General features: G+C 40.0%; 2 protein-coding genes across 7 annotated transcripts in view; both read right to left on the bottom strand.

The window, feature by feature from the left end:
- rgs12b (regulator of G protein signaling 12b) overlaps positions 1 to 13,893 on the bottom strand; it is a 40,745-nt gene extending 26,852 nt beyond the window's left edge. The window contains exons 1-3 of one of the 2 annotated variants that reach the window (XM_079462694.1): positions 13,834 to 13,893; positions 10,436 to 12,518; positions 3,050 to 3,160 (exon numbers count right to left, since the gene is read on the bottom strand). In XM_079462694.1, the coding sequence (XP_079318820.1) occupies positions 3,050 to 3,160; positions 10,436 to 12,376 (2,052 nt within the window). In that variant the 5' untranslated portion in view covers positions 12,377 to 12,518; positions 13,834 to 13,893. Of the gene's footprint in view, positions 1 to 3,049; positions 3,161 to 10,435; positions 12,519 to 13,833 lie in introns of those variants that run through there. The other variant, XM_079462693.1, reaches the window with a different exon arrangement.
- A 525-nt stretch (positions 13,894 to 14,418) lies between these two features.
- The window catches only part of htt (huntingtin), a 32,435-nt gene continuing 26,061 nt past the window's right edge, over positions 14,419 to 20,792 (bottom strand). For 3 of the 5 annotated variants that reach the window (XM_079461494.1, XM_079461496.1, XM_079461497.1), the window contains 9 exons: positions 20,164 to 20,296; positions 19,770 to 19,925; positions 19,475 to 19,665; positions 18,882 to 18,996; positions 18,560 to 18,791; positions 18,154 to 18,259; positions 17,882 to 18,044; positions 17,639 to 17,799; positions 14,419 to 17,145 (listed from right to left, as the gene is read on the bottom strand). In XM_079461494.1, coding sequence (XP_079317620.1) covers positions 16,932 to 17,145; positions 17,639 to 17,799; positions 17,882 to 18,044; positions 18,154 to 18,259; positions 18,560 to 18,791; positions 18,882 to 18,996; positions 19,475 to 19,665; positions 19,770 to 19,925; positions 20,164 to 20,296 — 1,471 coding nt within the window. In that variant the 3' untranslated portion in view covers positions 14,419 to 16,931. The remainder of the gene's footprint in view (positions 17,146 to 17,638; positions 17,800 to 17,881; positions 18,045 to 18,153; positions 18,260 to 18,559; positions 18,792 to 18,881; positions 18,997 to 19,474; positions 19,666 to 19,769; positions 19,926 to 20,163; positions 20,297 to 20,792) is intronic. The other 2 variants (XM_079461495.1, XM_079461498.1) reach the window with 1 other exon arrangement.

The raw sequence follows: 20,792 nt of genomic DNA, 5'->3' as shown, positions 1-20,792 counted from the left end.
GAAGAAAAAATGGCATCTCACTGGGTACATTCACTGACAAGATAACTACATAGCTCGGTTTCTCTTATATGATACACCAGCCAGACGAAATGAGTGTACTCCATAAGGACAGCTATTATTGCTTTTCCTGATGTTGTTTGTGTATATTCATCTCTGAGCTCGAGTGTGTTTCACAGCATGTAAGGACAGTATTCAATTAGCGTGTAATTTAAGATCGTCTATGCATGTTCATGCCTCACTTCCAAATGTGTGTGTGTGTGTGTGTGAGAGAGTTCCGGCTAAAAAGAGGAATGCTGCTCGGTGCTCATTAGCACACACACACACACACACACACAAACTCTCACTAATTACTGTGCTGCATCACAAAGCGGGCTCTGTTCACACACAGTGCCGCCGCCTCGCATGTGCAGCTCTGAAGAAAAAAACGTATGAGGGAGAAAGTATAAGAGGAAGTATAAAATGATCTTTATCTTATTAAACCTTCCTGTTCATCCACAGTTTGTGTCACAGGCAGTTACTGTCAGCACAGAATTTTGAGTTCCAAAAATAAATGTTCATATCAACAAAACTATCTTTGAGTCTTCAACAATGAACTTATTCCTAAGTAAATTTCCGCTGTTGTAAGCGGCTAACGTTCCTTCAGTGCTTACTAGTGGGTGAAAGACAAACCCAGATTCACTCTGCTTGTACAATGAGATGTTTCTGCCTGACGCTTTGTATGAAGGTAAATCAGTAGCAAAACTTGAGAGCGTGTAGATATTAATTTGTGAACTTGTAAAGTATGTATTTGTACCTGTATACTAAAATGTACACTCAGAGCCCCAATGTGAAAACTTGTAAAATAAAAAATGTTGAGATTTGCACTCGTGGACAAAACTCACAAATCTGTCTTCTGAATTTGAAGTTGCAGAAAACTTGTCACAAATGTGTAAACTGGTATTTACAAAATATATTGGCAGATACAAATGCATAGCACATATTTACACGTTGTCCTCGATTCAGATTTGAATTGCAACCACAAATAGGCATCTTAAACCTCTCAAACCTGTCACTGCAGTTTCAAATCTTCCTGGCGAGGAAGGGGCGGCATTTGATGACGTCATGCGGCAGAGCCACACCACTCCCTAATGGCAGGAAAATCACAGGAGGGGTATTTTTGGTGCTGGTTACTTTTGTAAATTAAAATCCTCCATATTGAATTACGTATCCCAAAGCCTTGGTTCGGGTTTTCCTGCAAAGACAATTCTCCCCCTTTACCTAATAAAGCCCACATAATGTAAAATGTGGGTTGTTGAGCAAGTATAATGAAGTTTTATTTATAAGGCATTCCCCAAGTGGAATGCATGGTGAGTGACATCTGTGTTGAATTAGAGAAGGTAAAAGTGATTGGGTCCACTTCCTTGACCATACAATGGTTCCGATGACCATGTTTAAATGTATAAAAACAAATGGTTACTGTTCAGAATAGTACTGATACATATTTTTTAGAATATATTCATATTAAATATTTCAAAAATGTCTGAATGTATTAATTCTTCATTTTTTCTGTACAGTATATATCAAATTCTATTCTATTCTATACAAATAGAAACTACATAGAATTCTATACTTTTTCGGTGTTTTAAAGATTCTTTGGTCTTATAAAAAATATTATGGTATTGATAATGTTTGGTATTGTTTTTATTGTAAATGATGAAAGTCGTGCTTAGAAGATCTAGCTTTCTGGGGTCTGTGGTGTGGTTTAGAAATTGGGTTGGGGTCAATGAATCCATAAAGGTTGAAAAACCCTGACACAGACCAAGGTCCCTCTGAATATAAATTATATAAGCAGTGCTATCATAATAATATAAAGCAATCGTAATGTCATAAATGGACGTTATTTACACATAAGGTTCCTTAAAAAGCTAAAAAACTTAAGTTACAAACTAGGCTTTAGTTACACAAACTAAACAAACTCGTGAAACTAAAATATCCACTGGCCAGACTGAGATGTGACATTCTCTCAGTGTTTTCGTGCCCCTGAGCATTTCCATCTGAAAATTACACCCCTCCACATTTCGCCGTCTCCTCCGTTGCTATGGCAATCTGCCGTCATCGCACTTGTGTGTGCATCACATGACACACGGACCCACTCTATCTCTTTGACTGCATGGTCTAAAATTAAACTCCCATGTACGAGTGTGACCAGAGCTGTTAATACACTGGAACATCTTCACTGTGATGTCAATTCGGTTCTACAGCACACTGCACAGCAAATAAGGTCTCTGGAGCACATATTCTCCAAAGGCTTAACTGTGTTTGTGTTTATTTGTTCGTATCAGCATGCCTGGATGTTTTTATTCTCTGATGTATTGCATAGGTCACTCATTCTTTATGTAATCATTCTTAACTCTCTCAGCAGTGGCGATGGGTGCCTCCTCTTCAGGGGAAGCAGTGTGCATCATGTCAAAATACATGCATGCTGCAGACGCGTCGAAAAGGTTTATGATAAAGGAGACGCTTGCATTCAGACGACACTGCATTAACACTTAACTCTGATTACACATTAGCCTAAGCATCTCTTTTAATAAAAACTCTTTCGACACGTCTGCAGCAGGCACATATTTTGACATGACGGGGAAAATACATGTTTTTCCAAGCTTCGCATTACTGCTTTTGCAGTCTCTTCTTCGCATTACTGGTCAATTGTGGCCTGGGGGTTAGAGCGTTGGGCTTGTGATCAGAAGGTTGCAGGTTCTAATCTCAGTGCCAGCAGGTCATGACTGAAGGGCCCTTGAGCAAGGCACCTTACCCCTGATTGCTCTGCAGTAATGTGTCACTGTAAAAAAACTACTTGTAAGTCGCTTTGGATAAAAGCGTCTGCCAAATGAATAAATGTAAATGTAAAAATGTAAATGCTTCCCCTGAAGAGAAGTCACGGATCGCCACTGTCTCTGAGTGATTGAATCAGAATGCAGGGAAGTTTTATGTCAGAGAGAGTGAGATAAAAAGAGTAAGGTGGAGATGCAAGAGTGAAGAAAAAGAAATGTGGAGTACTGAGGAACCTCACCTCAAGGTCATCGAGCGAGCGAGCCATGCTAATACGCTTGGACCGACCAAACGATCGTCTGCCTGAGGAACGCTGAGGAAAACCCATAGTGATGCCCTTGAATCTTCCACCCTGTGAAACAGAGAGAGAGATTAGTAATTAAGATGCCCTTTCAAATCATTCTATTAGCCTACATGAAAAGATGTGAACACTTTGGTTATATCAAAACATTGCTTGCTCAAATATTGAAACATTGGCTTGAACAATTGCGTGGGTTTGGAGTAGGATTATCTGTTTGTCCAAACAATGGAAGGCAGAGGAAGTGCTCAAGGAATTGGTTTGAAAAGGTTATTTTTGTCATTTCTGCTTAAACAAACACAACCCCACACTCATATCCTCAAACTCATAATCCAGTCCATATCTTATACATAAAAAAACATAATAATAAATATTACACTTCTCATAAAAACTAATTAGCACGATGGACAAATATTGGCCAGTTAATTTTTCCGACTAATATTTTGGTCTTTCTACTAATATTTGCACATCAAGCACAATTCCTTGAAATGAAAAACTGACATGCGAGTAGAGCTGCAACTAACGATTATTTTAATAATCGATTAATCTGTCGATTATTTGTTCGATTAATCGATGAATCGGATACAAATTTTTAAAAGCATTCATTTTCAACCCTTTATTGAAAAATAGAACTGACATTGCAAAACATATTTCAAAAGCTTTATTATTACTTATTATATTATTATTACAGCTGGCTGTGGTTTACATGATGCATTTCCCATCAAGAAGCCTCTCATGGTTTGCTGTTTTTTTCTGGAATTTTTTCGGGTCTCTCTGATGGTCTTTCCTCTACCTCCGCTCTGCTTTTTTTAATTTATTTTTTCTCCGCTATGCTGCGCGGCGCGATCAACTTTTTTTAATCCTGTGACACACTAGATGCGTGGCGTGAGCGTCTCAGAAGCCTGGCGTGACCGTTTTTAAATCGGCTCCCATGTTAACAGGTTAGAGCTTGCACACTGCCTGCGTGAGACGAGCCGCACGGAAAACGCGCGCATGCTAGGAATTGAATCGACGCCTATTTTTCACGAGACACGCAAGCGTGTTGGAAGCGTTTCCAGGCAAAATAGAATAGGAAAAGATGTTTATATGTAATTTTGTACACGAATACATATTAATGAATGCCATTTTGATGTTTGAAAGCTAATCATCATTTATTTGATCGTATTTTCAAATTGAATTTCATTAAACCAACATCTACACGTTACGGGGTTTACATGTCCACTGTAGAAAACATCAGGACTTAAATCATGTTTATAATGCATTTTTGGAGAAACAACAAGTGAATATTGAAATAAATTATACATTAATATTCCTATTAAGTATGAGATATTATTACTAAAATGTTGCAAATGAATACTCCAATTAACTACTTTTTTCCATAAAATCTTCCTCCAAGAAAATGCTTAGGCTATATCCAATGAAAAGATACATTGCATTGAATGGGAATATTAATTTATGTCCATCTTAAACACATATTGCATAAAGTAAACTCGTGCATCAATTGATTACGTTACATCTTTAATAACATATCTGAGAATCATCTTAATACGAATTGTGGTTCGTATTAAACCCCAAAATGTATTGGTGACTGAATTATTTTTGTTTTTTACGCTCTTAACAATGTGATTAAAAATGGAAAAAAATATGACACACTACAATAACAACGTAGTCTAGTGTGTCATCTGAGTGACGGTCCAACATCAGGTAATAAAGCTACAAAACATTTGGAAATGTTATTTAAATAAACAGACAGCCTACTTACTCATTTTTCGGATTTTGGAAGGTGTAGGTTATGTGAAAAAAGTTTAAACATGTCGTGAATACAAGACCCTTGTCTGTCGGCGGCCTCCCTCTATGTCACCTATAGCAGCAGCAGCGCACCAGCGCCGCGTCAGGCACGGTGCTGGTGTGCAAAGATACAGAAAACACGACGCAGCCGCCACAGAGCTGACACGCAACAGAAACGCCACGCTCACGCCACTCAAACATGTGGCGCGCGTTATAGTCGCGCGATACAACGAATCGATAATGAAATTCGTTGCCAACATTTTTAATAATCGATTTTTATCGATTTTATCGATTCGTTGTTGCAGCCCTACATGCGAGTATGCACAATGACTTAAAACGAACACAAATCAATATGTTGAACAAACACAGTCCCTTCAAGCTCATGATTAACCCATCAGGCAGTCTCTTCTACAATCTGCATTCATTAAATATTTCACACATATAACCAAAATCAGTCTGGTTAGTCGATCTCATAATTATACTGTTTAACACTCTCCATTTACTACCTCTTCAAACATAACGGTCGAAAATTTTAAATTAGTTTTTCAAGCAAGATGGCAGGTTTCTTCATCCGATTCATGTATGGAGTACACAGAGGACGCGGTAAATAACTCTCCTCGCTCTGTTTGATTTCAATATGTTTACTTACAGCGCAGGATCACATGAACCTGAGCGTCTGAGAGGACAAAGAGTATACTCACACCATGAGGATATTAATGTGGGGTTGTGTGAGTACAGAAATGTGAAGGATGCTCTTGCTTTCCTTACTTAATTGTTCTTTAGATGAAGATGGCCCAATGACAATGAGGTTTTACATGTAAAAGTCAAGTGTGCAATTTCATCTCCCAACAGTGGCACCAAACAGAATTTCACAAATAATATTTTATGATATAAAAAACCCACTACTGTTAAGTATACTCCCTTCAAATCATATGCGTATACAAAGGTTTCGATGCGTGCGCATTGCGACATATTGCAATACCTCTCAGTGCCTACAGGGGTCAGGTTTTCCTCTACTACCTTAAATCGATGCTCCCAGGACATGGTTTCCACCTGGTGGTTAAACTAATTACTGCAAGAAATGGAATACGCATGCAGACCTGCGGGTGCGTACTTTGTCCGAAAGGTAACAATTAATTCTGATGGTTAGTACAGTATGCAAATACCATTTGATGATGAAATTTGCGCCATGCGCACGGTGCGCTGTCCCTCGCGTACACGTAAAAAGGGAACTATACTTCAGGCTTAATGGTCAAAGTTTAAAGTAACCTGCAATTTAATGTGTCAAACAGAGATGGCGATAAACAGACAAAAGTTATAGATTGCAGCTTTAACCGAAGTATGGCTAACCTAAGCTGTCAAGAGCCGCGGAATCAAATGGTCTCCTGTGTTGCCTAGATACGATGAGAACTCTGTGTGTTCAGCCTCCTCATTATGACACATCATGTGCTAACAAACACATCCACACACACAAACATGCCAACACAAGTGGCACACAGGAGCCAGGGAACTACATACTTCAGTTCTGCACGTATGTGTTCGCATTTCATGCAAACAAGTGCATTTACATAATGCTATCACTCACAATACAGATGCATTTCAAGCCAAATATGAAAAAAGACAATGTTATCACACTCACATGGTGAACGCACCATAAAAGGAAACACAACATGACCGAAGATGACAAATGATCCATGCTATGGAAACAGAATACGCAGGCCTCAAAACAAAAAGCGCAAGTCAAGAAAATGATTTACTCGTATATAAATGTAAATATTTGGACTTAAAATGAAGGAATCAACTACATTTTTTAAAACAAGAGGGTTGCTCAGGAAGAGCTGAGAATAATAATACTTTTTGCATGGGTGTCATGATACTAGACTGAAATTGAGCATCACTAAAAACACAATTGGCCATGCTACCGAGGAATGGAGAAGCCAAACATGAGTGACTGCTTCTTGATCGCTCCAGTGGTTTCCATGGCAATCGAGCACCACTGAGTTGTGGAATAATCTAAAGGAAATACCTCGAACTACACGACCTTCCCGAGTGAAAATTGTGAGCAATAAAAAAAAAAACCATAAAGCTGAAAAACACATACTGTAACACTACACGTTCCCGATTTAATCGGCAGATGCTCATTTGCCTTAAATCAATAATAAGTCTATTATTTTGTGTACATTGCAGTTAAATGAGACATTTATGGATTTTGTTTTATCAATATACTTTAAATGAAAACGAAGGATGAGAAAAAAGAAAAGCGAGGCTCATATGACCATGCCTACAGGTATGAAACCGTATTAGGTGGCAAAAGGTACATTCAAACAAAAGCACAAATAGTTTTCCTTCTTTTAGAGATACTTTTTTCAATTATACGTAATTACACAATTTAAGTGCCATATTGATCATACCATACCTACTGGCGTGTTTAAAACGGACCAAAAAATGCATTTTGGTTACTATACAACAAGAAACAAATCCTTTTTGCAATTGATTTGTCATTTTTAGCTATTAACAGTTATTTGTCAAAATTATAAAAAACATACTTCTGTGTTCAAAAGAAAAAAATAACAGGTTAGGAACAACACAAGCAGACAACACAATGACAGAATTTTCCATTTTGGGTGAGCTGTTCCTTTAAGGTGTAGTTGTGTCAGTCTCTGGGTTAAGATAACATCATGGATTCCTGTGGGAAGCAGGGACGTACTGTGTGCTGCCTAGAGTTCTTACACTTATCAGGGAGGAGCTATCTTTGAGGAGCTCTGAGGAGCTTTCTTTCCTGTTTACTTGATCTAAAAAGAGGGGACGACCATACCAAGACATGTCACTATAAACACACCATCTATCCGTTTCTCTGTGTTCTATCCTCATCTTAGTCGCTCTCTTTTCCTGACTAAAATACAGTAAAACATTGCAGGCTTTCTGCAGAAATCCGCTAGACAGGAATTCTACAGTTTACCATCCAGCAAGCAAAGACGTCAAGGCATTCGAATATAATAAAGCACTACAAAGAAATGTTAGGTTGGAATGTTCGAATCTAAGTGTGGTCATGAGTCAGATGACAGTCTATGAGAACTTTTCTGTTTGCACCCCTCATCAAGTCTTGCCATGACTTCAGTGGTATTCGTTGTACATAATACTCAAAGCTGCTGTTCTACACATGCTCAATACTCACTGACATTATCAACGATTTTAACAGCTGAACAATTTTTTAGTTACTTTAAACCATTTGTTGTCACTAACTTTTTATTAGGTGAAATCTGTTCATCTCAATTTCACAAAGTTGTCCTAGTAGAGCAACTAATAATGGGTGTGAACATGTTCCCCTAGGTAAAAAGTCGACAACCAGAAAGTTGTGTCTTCTAAATACTTTTAAATACTGTATTTAATGTTTATATCTGACACAAAACAAACATGGTTCACCTGAAGTGTTTGCAATATCTGCTACAGTATCCGTATATGTTTTATTGCTATGGGTTTTATTATATTATTCACCTGAAAATTAGCTGTCTTGACTAAGAGTAAAATAAACTTTACTTCATTGAATGTGTTAACTTTGCTACTTTTAAAAACAAATGGTGCTTGTATTAAAGGGATAGTTAATCTAAAAATGAATAATTGTCATCATTTACTATACCTGTACCTGTATACATTTTCTTGTTCCAATGAACACAGAGAAAGCTATTTGGAAGAAAGTTAGCAATTTTCAGTTCTGGGGCATCATCCACTACCATAGTAGGAAACAAATATTGTATTTATAATAATATCGTACATTATGAGATATTTTGAAGAATTTATAGGAAAACAAAGAGCTCTCGGGCACCTTTGACTACCATTTTATTCTTTCTACAATGGCAGTCAATGATGTCCCGGATCTGAAAATTGCGTGCGATTAAGCTACACTGCATCCGTAAACCTCCTTTTAACAACTGAATACTGTTTATTATTTTTGGAAGTCAGAATGGTTGAAAAGAGAAGAGTTATCCTTATATTGTTAGAGTCCAAGAAAAGGTACCTGGAAGACAGCAAAACAGACAGTGTCACAATAGTGCCGCCTGTTGGCGAGTAAGAGACAGACTGAGGAAGACGGGCAAGTTTTATGTTTTGTCTGTCGTTCATTACCTTCTATAAGGAGGGTTAGACTAGGACAATAAAATGTATCATTGTAACCTCACACCCCTTCATTCACAACCTGGCAATCATGACTGATAAAGATAGCCTATATGCGCTGTCAACAACGCTCAACCAGAATGCTCATAAGGATAAAAAACCTACTGCAATTTTCTTCAACATTCTACACCATAGACATAGTAGTCCCTCTTTCAATGTAATTCTATGGATTTTTGTCCATTTTATCCAACAGGCAAATATCATAGGTCAGGTCAAATTCCTTACCCTAAGTATGAGCAACAGTGATGCTTGCTTTATCAAGTACCACTATGACCAATTCAGAACAGCTGCAAACTAATATTCACAAGCCTAGAGATTCGTTTAGCAAGCGAGCAAAGAATGAATTGAAAAAACGTAAAAACTCAAAACCATTGTTGTCAATGTCTTTACTGTGTTTAGCAGGCCCCGAAGCGATTGTCATAGCACAGATGATACATACTGTTAGGCAGAATGTCGATGCTGCCCTATTTCTTATAAATCACATTCCCTATAAGGCATCTTCTCAAGTCAAATGTTAGCTTTGTGCGAGAATCAGGCCCAAAGCAAGTAGTTCTAGCAGTTATTCACTGCAAAATCGTCGCTCATAAATTACATTGACATACAAGTACATAATCACACTTTTTGCATCAAGATACCATGCTTTTACATCTCGCATCCGACATGAATTCAGCGGTATTACAAATGAACTGTACAATGAACTGCCTTCATTTTACATTTTAGATATTGATAGCACCTAGCTTAAGTCTGCTTTCAGGTTACGGAAAAGAACAGTGTGAACATTCTGCTTGACACCTTCTTAGCTCCATGGAGGAAAGAAAGTAAATCATACAATTTTCTAAAGAGCAACCAGTGGTAGATCAGTGCAGAGCTGGAGTTGACAGCCATTTGAATTGAAAAATTTCAACTGTGGGGATGATATGAAGTCTGATTTGTTTCTCAATCTTCTCATCTCATGGTAAGTTTTAACATCTTCCCTCCAACTGAGGAACCGCAACAGAGGCAACACACTGTGCACAGTAATGGGAGTATTTTCAGCCTGGCTAAGCATGTCACCTAACTGACAGAATTCCTCTTTCTGACACAAAGCCCAAAAAGATCATGATGTGCCTGATAATAAGAACAAGGGAAAAGGTGATATCCAAGCACTAGTTTATGTCTTTTATTATTATCAAACAAGTGGTTTGAAGAATACATTCATGGCACGTGAAACCAGCATAATGCACCAGTTTCAAATCTAAAATTATGTTTTACTAAGTGCTCGTAATTTTTAGGATCAGTAACTGCTGTGACTGATTTGTGATCAACTACTCCAGAATTAAACCACTTTACTCTATCAAATTCTGTGAACAGCATCCTAAAGAAATCTCCTACCTTTTTGTCTGAATCTTTAGTTCTTCTGCCATTGTTCTGTTGTTGCTGGTGATCCCGTAGGGTCCTCTCCCCAAACAGCTTCTTTGCCCACTCGTCCTTCTGTGCATGAAGCCGGTGAGGCTGTGAGGCGATCTCGCCCGCAGCACGGTACCGATCGGCTGGAATCTTATTCATGGGTGGTGGCAGGGTGCTACAGTTAGCGCTAGACCATCCGTCTGTGGACTCAGCATAAGACTCCTGATCACTGCTGTGTCCTTGACGCCAGTCTCTCAGAACGTGAACAGGCAGCCAACGCTGGCCTGATGCCCCTGCCACCTTCTTGCCATGGGCGGAGTGGTGAGAGTGTGAAGGAAGGCCTGACGCATCCAGCTGTGAGGAGGAATTTAGATGCCTGCTAGAAAGTGGAGGTGGGTCTCCGTGGGTATGCGGATGTGGCTGAGGGTGGTCTAAGAACTGGTCGGGGCGGTAGCCATTATGATGTGAGATTGGAGGTGGTTGTGAAAGACCTCCCAGCACGCTTTGGTTACGAGGTCCGGGTTGGTTCTCCCATAATCCGGTGGGAATGTGGCGACCGGGGTTAGCACCTAGGTCAACCAAGAGGACTCTGTTACTCTTCTCCTCCGGCAAGAAGTTGCCTATGCCGCTGTCACTGTTGCTGCTCGTGCTATTGTTCTGCTGGGCATCTAGGTCACCATCAAGGAAAGCTCGAGCCCGCATACCCTCGATTGATTCTCCCATATCACGGTATAACACAGACACGAACTGTAACAGCGGTTGAGAAGTTGGTGGAAACTCCAAGCATCCACCAGTATCCGGGTCTGGAGTGCAATCGAACCCAAAGCGCCGGGAAACACTCTGATGGATCTTGTGATGACAGAGTTCCGGGTCCACAATGAAGACGTGACAAGATGTTCGCAAGCTTTGCTCCTCCTCAGTACGCCTAAACATGCCATGGTCATTTGTGGCCTGCATGGTGACCAGGCCAAAGAAGCGGCGGTCATCTGGACACGCAGCACTGAATGCTAACTTTTCGGCAGGGTAAGTTGCTAGAACGGCACCTCTGTCATTGCAGAGCTGCACGCAGTCATGCATAACTTTGAGCAGGACCAGTGAGTGCACCTTTTGTTCAGCACGGAGACGCCGCATACAGCCCCGGATTGCCTGCAGACTGTCGCTTTCCAAATTGGCACTCGTTGAAGCTAATTCAATAGATCCTAGATAACCTACAATCATGCCAACATTGAGGATCCCGGCAGAGTCGGCTGTCTGAGCAAATTCATCTTGCTGTTCAAACACATCCACAAACACAGTGTCATCATTGAGCACTTTGGCCATCTCTTCTTCGGTGAGCAAGTTGGGGTCACTCCTCCGAACGCTAGCATTACTATAAGGCAGGTCAGGCTCTGAGCGAGCCCTTGTTTTAGAGGCAGATACACAAGCTTTTTCCGAGCTGCTGGATGAGTGGCTGGAATTTTCGAAGATCATGTTAAAGATTCCACCAGACTGCAATTCTGCCACAACACGTTCAGCACGGTTTATACCTAGCGTCTTCGAGTCCATCTTCGGCCTCATCCAGTGACTCTTGGGGTCATTGAACCCCAGTTCTTCATCACTTGAACATGAATCTAGGTGCGTGCTATTATAATTGCTTTCGGCAATGACCAAGTGAAGTACACCTGTGCAACGGCCGATCAGTTGGACAACATCTTCGTGTGACGCTTTAGACACGTTGATGTCGTTCACACTAAGTATCTGGTCTCCAGAACGAAGGCCCACATACTCAGCTGGACTTCCCTTCAAGATGCAACTCAGCACACAAGGAGAATGACCAGAAAGCGTGAAGCCGTAGCCTGTCCTTCCCCTAGCGACCTCCACCCCTCTTATGCGAGCAAATGTCTGGGCATTCCCACGTCTCCTGTTTTGCTCTGATTGTCTGAACATCTTTTGTTCCCTCTTTCACACTGACAACTCCAGAGGTGGAGCATTAAATGTGCTGGTAGAGTGATGTCATACTTCCTGCTCCAGATCTCTTGTATAAGTCATCAACCAGGTGCATGCTTGAATTTTCACAGAACACCTTCAGCTGGGGATGAGAGGAAATCTCATTAATAAATTGACAACCAACAGCATTAAATTAAATAAAAATATGTTAAACAAGTTAATACAGGTGCTCAATGTAAAATGAGCTTTCTAACTTGATTATTCATTAAACTATTAACACTTCTGTTACTAATCTTGTGCTTAACTTTAGCGCCTAAAAACCTTTTGTAAAGACTTCTTACCCGCTCTCGCACACCTGCAAACCACATGACTTTTCAAGCAGAGCCTACCTTTGTCACAGGTGAGAGGCAGAGTAGCGTTGCTAGGCAACAGGAGAACTTGCATTACCATTCGTATCTGCAACCACTCACAATGGTCAATCTAGCCAACTTTTTTCAAGAACAAAAATAAATACTTTTAAAATGAAGCAATGTCTACGTCAACCCGTGCATAACTAAAACGACAGCTGGCTTAAAAAAACAGACGTAACAGAACCGTAAAGTTTGCTAATAGTAGTTCAAACACGCGATGTCATAAAAATAAAAAGAGTGGAGTTACACGCTTAAACCTTAACACACATAGACTCTTATGTTTAATAGTCTGACACTGTCCGATGTTTTTTGTCTTTTGTAAGTATGACTTCTCAAAAGTTTACGAGGCGAACTGGACTCATACGCTCTTGCTAAGCATATAAGTCCCGCCCTCATTTTCCCATTGTTCAAATGCCGTATGTAACCATGACAGTGAAACTGTCACTAAACATTTTTTCATCGCTCATTGGCTTCCGCGACTGTCAATCACCACCACAAAAAACCAAACCCAGTTTGACTGAAACTCGCCAACTGACCACAAAAGTTATGGTACAGGTGTTCAAAAGTACCAGCGCGAGATACAAAAATGTAAAACACCAGCGTGCACACATGAACACTTCAACTATACAAGTAAATTAAATATTTAATGAAGGTTGGTAGCTTTAGGTTGCTCGGTATTGTTTTACGGCGGAACAGCTGGCCAGTGAGTAACATCTAACGGTATTGAATTATGGGCATCAGTAGCCAGTAACAGGCAAGACTGTTAAACTAACATATATGCAGACAAAAACCTCGTTAAAGGCTATAAGACGATCACCTCAGATAAATCAAATAGATGCAATAGTTATATGACACTGTCGTTACCGAATACGTCTACTTTATTATCAGCAGAACCCGCAAGGAATTCCCATGGCTACATTGCTAGCCTAGATTAGCCAGCACTTCCTAAAAACTTGACTCTTGACGAAACAAGTTTAACAGAAGTGCTATACAAACAATTTTAGGTTGTGTAGTATAGGTACATAGAATGATCATTATTATTCTTACCTGCTTTGAATGCATCCTCGGCTGATGTGAAGTTTAGTGGCATGGTAACCTTTCTTGTGCAGAAGGAGTAAACAAAAGGAGAGGGCAGCTGGTTTGTGGACAGCAGGAGGAGGAGGAATCTACAGTTTAAGGACAGCGCCGCATTTCCTTGACATTATTATTTCATCTTAAGAATTTTGTCAAAATGCATCCAAGACCGATTCTGGAACGGAGTTTAATTACAGACAGATAAACCTTTATGTTCCTTTAATTTATCATTCAGTTTCGCTTTTTCTCAGCTAAGCATTTAAGAAAGCATTCGCCCTCATCCCGATTATAGCATACTAATTTATATAGGTATGATTTATTAGTAGTAATACACTTTTTAACACCAAATGAAAAGTGTATATGTAGACACAGCTGTGGCTGTTTACCTTATAAAGGGGCAAATAATATAAGTCACCAAGAGTTTGCATCAATATTTATAAAGATGATTAATCATGAAGAGAATCTTTGAAAACAGTAATCTGATCAAAAAAATGTATTAAGCAAAAAACATTCCATTAGACAAATCAAACATTTAAAATATTTTATTAATTTCTATATTATAGTATTTTTATGATTCAAGACATTAAAACAATCCATTAAAATAAATACATCAACTTCTTGTCCTTTTTGACTGTCCACAGCTTGTAAAGATGGGGATTTCTTAAGGCTCCGGTGCTAGACCATCATGGCATCCTATAGTCTGCAGGGACAGCTGCCATCCTCCCCAAATAACCCATTACGTGAGTGACATTCAATATTCTATTCTCACCAACCTTTGTGTGTAACTAAATTATGATGGACTAATCTTCTCTGAAAGATTATTACTACAGGGGAAAACAATCAATAAATAGTGTCAAATGTGTATTGCATGGATTTGCTGGGTATGAACAAGGGGTGTGAAAAAAAAAAATCACCTGAGACACAATAAACCAGTCAGTGTCCCCCTTTCTGAGATCAAGCTTCCAGGACAAACAAACTAAACAGGAAAAACGTATTTATTAGCTGATATTTTTGCCTCACTTAAGAGATTTGCAGTATTTTGGTCCAACCACAACGATGGTTTGTGTTGAAAGGCATTCAAGTTATTCCGGACCCCCAAATGCATTGCCGTATCGAAGCACTTAAGCAGTGCATCAATTTGGTTAACTGAATGTTTTTTTTAAATGGTGCTACAATTTGTGAAACTGACTGTCAATAGTTGGCCTGGGGCAATTACGCCAATTTCAAACAAGGTAAGGCTTTTTTTTAAACAGTGAAAATATCAAGTGCTATGTACACCACAACAAAGCAAACTCCTTATCACGTCAGATAACATATATTTAGTAGTCTGTACACTACCCAACAGGACCAGCAAATTTGATCTTTCAGTCATGCCATGAGTGCAAATTTGTCAGGTATGCGGTGCCCATGTAGACCTGTAGTCCTCCCTCTAACAATCACAAAAGTCCCCATTTTGTGACATCACATAAAATAGGAATTCAACATTGAAAGCAGACAACAGCATGCTTCAAGTTCATAATATACAAGATATCTATAGGTTGTCCAAGGTTTCTATTTACAGTGAAGGCTCCTATGCCACAGAGACAAAAATAAAGTGATTGTGTCACTCCACAATTTGAAGGCTGGGTTATTGCGCACATTAATTTACAATGGCCCTCCACTTTACACCATCTTGTGTCCACCGATGGGTCACAGTTTATTCAATTCATCACAAATATTATTTCTTTTACACAAATTGTACATGATGTAAACACTCTCTAGATTAAAATACATTTTCCAGTCATTACACTAGATCCGATTTTACGTCCTGAGCTCTTAAAAGAAATGTAACGAATAAAATAAATGTGTTGCAAAGTACACATTATGTCATACAGATCTCAGCTGTGGGTTCCCAATGCAGAAACCACAAAATCTAAAAAAAAACCTCTACGCAAACCGCTATGGCTATTTCAAACCCCAACCGTACAAAAGGGCTTCAGAGATTCACATTTGTGAATTGTTTTTCTTCCGTTTAAAAATAAAACCAACAAGTCAACTTAAAAACGAACAAATATAAACAATTAAATTAGAAGAAAAATCAACGTTTAGACAATTTACGCCTCTCTGTGGAAACATTGCGCTGAAACATTAAGTCGCCATACACATTGTACATTTAAATACACAAAAATTCAAGACTTAGCAATCTTCCCACATTCGAGGGGGATAAATTCAATGTACAATTTATTTTTGCTTTAAGTGCTGGCAAACACTAAAGGCAAAAAAATGCATCGGCATTGCAAGAGGAATGATATTCAACGAACGGAGTAGTGGGTCTATGAAGATGAAGAAGAGCATCTTCGATTTCTGTGGGAGCAGGAGAGTTTGGATTGGTGGAGAGGAGGGTGGAAAATACCAGGATGCACTGATGTCATGTTGGTTCCCAATAGCTTAAAAAGCTGGTCAAGCTTTGTAAGTGCAGGTGGTGATGAAACATGTAAGTAGTTGACTTCTCTGTAGTGCTTGAATTAAAAGTCATCTGTATTATTATTAACTGAAACTTTTGGGAAATCTCTGGAATATTACGTTCTAACAGAATTTATTAAACAAGAAACACTGTCAGTCTGGACTGCAAACAGAAAACATTTGCAACTAGATTATACTTGCATTATGCAGTCTTGCCACAACAACATTCTCAGATTTCAAGGGAAGAGCATTAATATGGAGATTACGGTGAACAAAACTGCTTTGCATTATATGGAGGCAAGCTTAAGTCACCACTACCTAAAGTCAGTCTTTTTTTACAGTTGTAGTATTTTTGTAATATTATTACAGACTAGAGGTTGTTTGGATGTTTTGCGGTTTATATTGGTCCCACTGTCTCTAACAACTATAAACTATTAGGGGCGATGACCTTTTGTATCCTTTTCATAGCAACCAATACACCTCCACATATCCAATCCAAATTAATAGTTTATTGTGGCCATTCCTCCCACTGTGAAGCTTTTGTATGGACCATATTGGAATAAAAGTATTTTGGTCTATTGTGTTATTTTTTATGTCTTATGGTGTATTGTTGTTTTGGATTTTTTATATTATAAGGATGTGTCTTTATGAATGCTCTTCAAACAGCACAACAATTGGTAATAAGGACTACCAGGAGACGCCACCATCTCAAAGACGGACTGGAAGGACCTTCGGTCAAACTCCTCATCAATTTGGTGTCGATAGAAATCCATAGCGACAAGACAGAAGAGACTAATGTCCACTGTGTCCGACTTCCCCATGCGACTTATAACGTGAGGCAGACTAAAGGGAATGGGAAGTTAAGGAAAACAAGGGAAAAAGAAGAAATAAAGGAAAAAAGCACGGAACAGTAATAGTGTTCACACCAAACGTGGTAAAGCGCTATTCGCGTGTAGTTGGACGATTGAACATTTTGAGTTTACTCGCATCATGGGAGGGGCTTCTGCCGCCCGCTCACTGCCCTCATAGAGAAAGCTCCTGATTGGATAACGCGGCACAAATTTTTGCCAAAGTTCAGATTTTTCAACTCGCGCAAATCACACAAACGCTCAATTTTCGTCATTCGCGCCGCCTCATACGCGCGAATCGCACCACAAGTAGGTCATTGCATCTTTGCATTGACTTAACATGTAAATCACTCGCGCTTAACGCTTCATTCGTGCTTGGTGTGAACACACTTTTAGTGTACAGTTTACTCTACAATATCATTATGGTCCCAATAAAGAAAATCACAAAACAGAGATGTGTACAGATAAATGCCATTATTTAAGGATACAGGGCGGAGATCCACTGGCTGGTAGAAGCACTGACAAAGAAACAAGACAGGCTCCACATTGCCATGGCGACAGGTGTTCTCTGCGTGAAGTTCGATAGAGAGAGTAGAACCCAATCACGGACCATGGAGGACTGGCCAGTTGCATGAAGTGTCTGAAATACCTGTTAAAATAAACATGCACCATATTGACACAGAAACTGTCGGACTAAGAAAACAAAAACAATTTCTGAGCCAACTACTTGCCTTGTAGACCACTGTTGCCATAAATTGGGGGTAAGGCTGCTGATTGGACAGGAACTCGCCGATTACTTTGTTCATAACGTCCTGGAGTGGGAAGAAGTCATCCAGGAACTGAGGAAGGATCCGGGATACCACACGTGCCTCACTCGGAAAGCCTTTACGAATCCTGTGGTTGGAATGGCGATGAGATTTTCCTCGAACAAATCATTTGAATGGCACCATAAATTCTTACAAAAATGTAACAAGACTAAGAATGTTTCTTTAAGGAGACATACCTGTCAAAGAGAACGGATACACGTTCCATGGCAACAATTACAGACTCGCTGTCCGGAGCTGTAGGGTCTGCATCGACAGGGTGCCCAGGACTTCCCTTATCTTTCCCTGTGGAGCAAAATTATAACGGCCTACAGTTAGTATCCATTCTGTACATTCATTCGCAAAAAAAAAAGACTTCTACAAAACTCTGAAATCAGAGCATTCCACGAAACCTTTAAATCACATAAATCAGACCTCTCAAAGACTAGAGAGGAACATCAATTAACAAAATAAAATACAGACATATTGAGGAATCTGCTGCTATGTGCTATATTAGTAGTGTGAGCATCTACAGGGAGTAATTTTTTGGCTGTTGACGTTAGTAGGGTGGGTAAGTATTAAAGATGAAGCTGAAATGTGTCCTGCCTTCCTCTCCAGCCACACCTGTGTACATGCAGGTAAGCATGAGACCCAGGGCAGCCATGGCACGATGTGGACTGGGCATGTTCACGCGGTCAACGCTCAGCTTGACCAGCGTCTCCGCGTCCACGCGTGACAGCTGCTCGGAGAGAAGCAGTCGCTCCAGACCTCGTAGGACACAGTGGTAGATGACGGATGGTGTGGCCTCCTCGCTAGCCGAAAGCATCACACAGCACAGCTGAAATTGCAGTGACATCAAGCGTTAAGAAATGAATCAAGTCCAGAATCAGACTGATCACTGTATAACATATCCCCAATCTTCTCTCACCTGAATGACCCCGGCATTGAATTCTGACACGACGTCCAGAGGGTAGTTCTCCATCATGTAGAAGGCCACGGCGCACATCACCAACACGTGCTGCTGGTTATGCAGGTTCACGCAGCTGAAAGAAACGCAGACTTTGTTAAACATGCTCATGTATTATAGTGAGGCTATCTAGTTCTAATTCTAGGCCTGGTCTCTAATGAGGGATCTCAGATCTCAGTAAGACACCATCCATTATAGCTAATGAGGAGCTGATGACCATGTGGCGTGTGGGCATATGTTGTGATTGCCGATGTGAACCAGTTATTGAGTCTCAGCATGCCACAGAAGCTCTGGCATTAGCTTTGACTGCATGGGGCCATAACCTCTTAAGAGAGACAGTATCAGTGGGAAGTCTTTCATCCAATGCAGGATGCCAAGTATTAACCTCTAACCCTATACTCTATTAAATAAAGCTACAAACATCGAGTGAAGAAGGTTTTTGAAGAATGTTGATGACCGAATAACGGCACTACATATTCACTTCCACTGGTTTTGTGTCTGTACAATAGAAGTATATGGGCACCACCATTGTTTCCAACAAGCAAGTTACTTACTGAGCAATAGCTCTTAGGTTGGAGAGCAGGTAGTCACTGACAGCTGGAATAAGCTGGCGTGCCGTATCGTCTAGTAGATCACATTCTAGCACATACAGAACCCCATGTAGTGCTCCAATTCGACTGGGCAGGTGAGTGCTGCGTAAGGTGCTCTCCAACAGACGACACACGGGCTCTGCGATAACTTTATCCTGATGACACAGAAATACAGTGTTTGCTAGTAATGAACGCTTTGGGTATTGCAATGACTTATTTATGCAACTACGGGAGGTTGGGTGTGCATAGACACCCTCACCATTCCTAGCACAGCCGCTGCTTTGCAGATAGCTGGTACGAGGTATTGATTGAGGATCTCATCTTCTGGTGGATGGACCTTCTGCAGCTCAGTCAGAGTGGAGAACATCATATCAAACTGATTCCTCTCTGTGAAGAGATCAGACACTGCCAGCAGCTAAAAGAGACAGACAAACAGAGGATATAAGTGAACTACACTTATAGCGTGTAGAAGAGACACTAGTGGTAAACCTCTACGGTAAACACTTAAGCTGTTTGTCCCAGCCTCTGGATCTATAGTTTTAAAACTGAATGCCACTGAGTCACTAGCTGTGTTTTATTGACTTTTTTGCAAAAGTTGTTTGTCTGATGCAAGAGCACATAAAAAATATTAAAATCTCAATCAGGAAACTGACCGATCTGACCACTTCACTGACAAGCACAACATGGGTTTTCCTGCTGCTGGGGCTGCCAGGGAGGATCCACTGACTGTAGAGCTCCAGGAGGAACTGGGAGCAGGAGTGGATGTCAACACCAGCACGGTGCTTCCTAAACAGGGTAAGAAGACAATTACGTCGGGTCTGGTCTGGAGCCAGGGTTCAGACCGTTAAATCCTAGTAACTACAAATTAACAATGTTCTTTCTACGGTAGCCGTAGTTTTATAACAAATTATGTAACAAAGTTTTATTCTTTATAACATTGAAAATGTCACACTTGACATAGGCGGAAGTATTGAGTAAATGTTTAGAAAATGACAGATCACTTCACTAGAAAAGACCCTTAGTGATCGTCTGGTGTCGTTTCAAGCCCTTTGAAGCTGCACTGAAACTGTAATTTTGAAGTCAACTTTTGGAGTCCATTGAAGTCCACTATATGAAGAATAATCCTTGAATGTTTTCATCAAAAACCTTACGTTTTTTTCCGACTAAAGTGAGTAAATTAGCATGAAAAATGTATGTTGAAAATTCCTTTAATGGCACCGAACAGTAGGAATGACCCAATAATGATTATTATTATTATCACATAAATACTAAGTGCTTGAAA

The sequence above is a fragment of the Barbatula barbatula genome (assembly GCF_947034865.1).
Source record: "Barbatula barbatula genome assembly, chromosome: 8".
Classification (NCBI taxonomy): Eukaryota; Metazoa; Chordata; class Actinopteri; order Cypriniformes; family Nemacheilidae; genus Barbatula; species Barbatula barbatula.
The sequence above is the reverse complement of the archived record's forward strand: the minus strand, read 5'-3'. Positions and strand labels throughout refer to the sequence as shown.